General features: G+C 43.6%; 1 protein-coding gene across 1 annotated transcript in view; it reads right to left on the bottom strand.

Moving 5' to 3' along the window:
- Window positions 1-293: 293 nt before the first annotated feature.
- Window positions 294-4,621, bottom strand: part of LOC124141504 — a 12,846-nt gene continuing 8,518 nt past the window's right edge. Inside the window, exons 4-7 of the mRNA XM_046509540.2 lie at window positions 3,106-3,846; window positions 2,157-2,264; window positions 1,407-1,512; window positions 294-915 (exon numbers count right to left, since the gene is read on the bottom strand). Of these exons, the coding sequence (XP_046365496.2) occupies window positions 294-915; window positions 1,407-1,512; window positions 2,157-2,264; window positions 3,106-3,846 (1,577 nt within the window). The remainder of the gene's footprint in view (window positions 916-1,406; window positions 1,513-2,156; window positions 2,265-3,105; window positions 3,847-4,621) is intronic.

Below are 4,621 nucleotides of genomic sequence, written 5' to 3'. Positions count from 1 at the left end.
AGTGTTGTTTAAGCCGCGTTTACCAATATTCCAGCAATATCACAGCAAGGGATACCAGAAATGGGCTTCACACATTGTACCCATGTGGGGAATCGAACCCGGATCTTCAGCGTGACGAGCGAACGCTTTAACCACTAGGCTAACAATGAGATTTTTTTATCGGCTACTACTTAACGACAAACTATCTGTTCTGTGAAAGGAGGAGCTACGGTATCAAATGGGCGAACCCCAACCTGGCGCATGGAGAAATATATAGCAATCTGAAAAAAATAAATAAAGCGTTTTTCCGCCACTTACACATCTTGCTTAAGCGTCGAATAGTCCTCGTTGTCTTGTGCTCCCACTTTAGATTTCGTGGAGTTAGTGTGGTTGTAGACATCCTCCTCAGCGACATCCTCCAAACGCCCGTATGTGTTACCATCCGCCACAGACGGCGTTACTTCTAATCTTCTGGCTTGGTCATACACATCGTCATCCGCATGGTGGCTGAGTCTCCCGTAGATGCCCGTCACCTGTTGCACCTTCCTGACCTTACCGCTATTTGCATGGTCATACACATCCTCTTCTCCAGACTCCCGGGTCAGCTTCCCGTACACCCCTCCCCCTCCCCCTCCTCCTCCTCCTCCTCCTCCTCCTGGCCCTTGGCTAGGGCCTCTAGCACTGTCATACATGCCCTCGTCAACAGCATCTTGGTTTGGAGTCGCATCAGCAGCTTCAGCTCTCACGCCGGCTGCCTGATCATCCATGCCCCCAGCAACACCCTCGTTCGGATGGTGAACTGATGCCGATGCCATTCCATGCAAACTCTGACCTCTGCTAGGACTGGAGCCAGAAGGTCCTGTTTCCCCACTTTGTCTCTGCCCTGACTCTTCTCCCGTCATGTAGATAGGAGGTTTTCTCGCTGTTCTCCTTCTCCTAAACACGTGTCAATTGACATAGTATGATTCATGACATAATTTCTTCTGTATAGATGAAGTAATGAGTGAGTGAGTGAGTGAGTGAGTGAGTGAGTATGGTTTAACGCCGCTTTTAGCAGCAGTATTCCAGCAATATCACGGCGGGGGACACAATAAATGGGCTTCACACATTGTACCCATGTCGGGATTCGAACCCGGGTCTTCGGCGTGACGAGCGGACGCTTTAACCACTAGGCTACCCGACTGCCCCTGATGTAGTAATGAAGGGATGGAATCATGTGTGTATTTGGAATAATACTTCCATTATTCGGTATTACATATTTAGAACAAAAGGTTAATAAGAAAATCAGTCTATAATTTGCTTTATGTTGAACACTGTTGGTACTCAATAATTGTCCGTAGTTTTGGTACATGGCAATGGAGACCAATACAATGCATTTTGAATAAATACTTGTCAATTTATTGAAACGCGTGGTCGTTTGTATTTACCTTCTAACTGCTACTACAACAACCAGGGTTATGACCACGATGAGGAGCGTCACCGATGTTACTGTTGCTGCAACTGTTGCCGTGCGGACGTGACTGCTGTCTTTGTCTGGGGAAGTTTCAAGGTAACTCGATTGTAATGTCTAAACTCCCAATTTGAGTTTCGTGCATGAAATATATTCAAACATATATAAAACATTCTAGTATATGTATATTTTTTATCAACATATTTTTAAGAGTATTCTGTGAGAAACGCATGTGATTTTATTAACTCGGGGACTATAATGTCGCTGATGAAACTTTCTTCCTCGGTGTTCCTTTCTAATCTCTCCCTTTCTCTCTCCCCTCCATCTTTCTCTCAATCTCTCTCCCCCTCTCTCCTCTCTCCACCCTTTCTCCCCCGCTCTCTCTCTCCTTCCTCTCTCTCCCATCTATCTCTCAATCTCTCTCCTCCCTCTCTCAATCTTCTCTCTTTCTCTCTCTCTCTCTCCTTCCTCTCTCTCTCCTTTCTCTCTCTCTCTCTCTCCCATCTTTCTCTCAATCTCTCTCCCATCTTTCTCTCAATCTCTCTCCTCCCGCTCTCAATCTTCTCTCTTTCTCTCTCTCCTTCCTTTTCTCTCCCGCTCTCTCTCTCTCCTTCCTCTCTCTCTCAATCTCTCTCTCCTTTCTCTCTCTTCCCTGTCCCCCTCTCTCTCTTACTCTCTCTCCCCCTCCCCTGTCTGTGTCTCTTTTGTCATACGTGAAGGAGTTTACCATCAATATTAGTTGGATTGGTTGGATTGGTTGGATTGGTTGGTGATCTTTGATTACAGCTGACCACTAACTCTGCACTGCCCTCATCCGTTTTGGCTCCACCGTGGCCTGTAACAGCATCAGTTGCCTCGACATGAAAATACACAACAAACAGCAACTCAAGGCCATTTCCCGATACCATCTACTACCTGCCTGTCAACAAGCACATAATTTATGTGTTTTTGAAAATTTAATTTGTTTGTTTGTTTGTTGTTTAACGTTACACTCAGTAATATTCCAACTATATGCCGGCGGTCTGTAAATAATCGAATCTGGACCAGGCAATCCAGTAATTAATATCATGAGCATCGACCCACGCAAATGACCTGCATCAACCAAGTCAGTGACACTGACCACCCGATCCCGTTAGAGACCTTTTAATTTCTACCTCAAAATTTAGCCGGAGACAATGTTGTCCATAGTTTGAAACTGGTAAACATTCAAAATATATTAACAATTTGTTCAATATTTTATCTGACCATTCAAACCAAAGGTAGTGTGATAGCCAAGTGGTTAAAGCGCTCGTTCGTGACACTTAAGTATATGGTTTGAATCCCCATACGGGTACACTGTGTGAAATCGGCCGTAATGTGTCTGGACTATTGCTTAAAAAACAGCATGAACCCTACACACTCACTGAAACCTACGTGTTTTTTGTTTATTTGTTGTCTGGCGCCGAGCTCAGCACTACATTAAAGCTATATGACGACGGCCTGTAAATAATCGAGGCAGGACCAGACATTCCAGTGACTGATACGTTGAGGAACAATCCACGCTGTTTGGAACTATTACACACCATCACCCAAGATACCGAGCCTGTTACAGTAAAGTACTCGATCCGTTGCTGGGGACCAATTCTACCCCAGAGTCCACACGGGGTCTAGACTGTAAATTGGAGTGATCAACTTACCACTAAAGTTTAGGAGTTGTCCTTTCCCCATGAAATCAGTATTAATTGTGATGGTCATATTCTGTGTACACTCTGATTTCTCACTGTCCGTATAGCAGCAGTGTCCCTCCTCCAGACTGCCATTGACACAACTATTACATTGGAAGCTGGTTAACAGTTTCATTGTGACGCAGTTCCTCGACATAATACTACATGTACATGTGCCAGAGTGTGCTTCATCTCGGGCGTGAATGATGACAACTATAGGTCCTCTAACAGTCTTTGAACTGCATACATCTATACAAACAGACGCATCCTTTTTGTTGGTTGTACTCGTCGCACCAGGAGACGGAATCTGTGCACAACTGTATTCAACTATTACGTAACTCGAGAACAGTTTGGTGGGAGCTCCAGTGGATTTTCGCACATGAAGAACCCACGGTTCTTTAATTGTACATTCTCTTGTTTTCATGCTCTTGTCGTTGATTGTTTTTAAACCTTGTACACAATCAGCTTTGAGTGAAACGTCTTTTGCTGTGTCTGGGGGACAGCAATATGCGTCCGTATGGGAAATTCGCCCTGGCTTATTAACACAGGAAATGTCCTTGTCAACACCAACATAAACAGCAGTGATGTTGATGACGCTGCCACTTTGGCTGCACTTCGACTTGCTGACTGGCGTATTCACACCCGTGTCGTGAAAACACACTTGTGTGTGCGATGGAAGTACCTCGTCTTCGTTGACTGCACATATGCCCGGGTCTATTAAAATAAAGAAAGTTACATATTATCGTTCCAACACAGGACACAAGTGCAAAAATGTACATAACATCTTACATTTCAGATAAGACCCACATATTCTTTTTATCATTTATAAGGGTAAAAATGGGATTTTAGGGTACTGGGAAAGGGAAGCATGAGGGATGAAGTATGAAGAGCACGTTAGTTTATAAACGAAAAAAAGGTTCATACAACGAAACAATAATCCCATCACCTGTACACAGCTACATGTAGATGAATCTTCATCCCATATACATTGACTAGTCTGTATCTAGCTTTGTTCATATTATTTATAATAGATATGTATATGTTGCAAATGAAACACGAACGTTGTCCATTGCTGATAGCAGGTGATGTGCATCACCCATGGCCTTCTTCATATATATCAGGGACAGGCAGACTGAACCACTTGAAGGTGAAGCAGGTATTCTACTTGATAGCCGACCTTTTAGTGTTATTTCAAATTGTTCTAAACGGTGGGTATGTCGAGTTACTGTATTTTGCACAGGACGCAGTTCAAAGTTTGTATATTTCCATGCTAATGTGAATGTGCTTCAGTTATATGTTATATACTCTGTCCATGTCATGGATTATTATGGAAACTCAGCCACTCGATTATTTGACGCACCCGAAGCTGTCTGTAATCTCGGTTGGTTAGTTAATTATCATTTTCAGTCAGGGATGAAACGTTTTATCTATTCAATAATTGTCTGGTCAAGAGACTGTAAATTGCTACGCCTGTTCATATTGATACAGG

Source organism: Haliotis rufescens, unplaced genomic scaffold, assembly GCF_023055435.1.
Source record: "Haliotis rufescens isolate VD_foot unplaced genomic scaffold, xgHalRufe1.0.p SCAF_26, whole genome shotgun sequence".
Taxonomy (NCBI): Eukaryota; Metazoa; Mollusca; class Gastropoda; order Lepetellida; family Haliotidae; genus Haliotis; species Haliotis rufescens.
The sequence above is the reverse complement of the archived record's forward strand: the minus strand, read 5'-3'. Positions and strand labels throughout refer to the sequence as shown.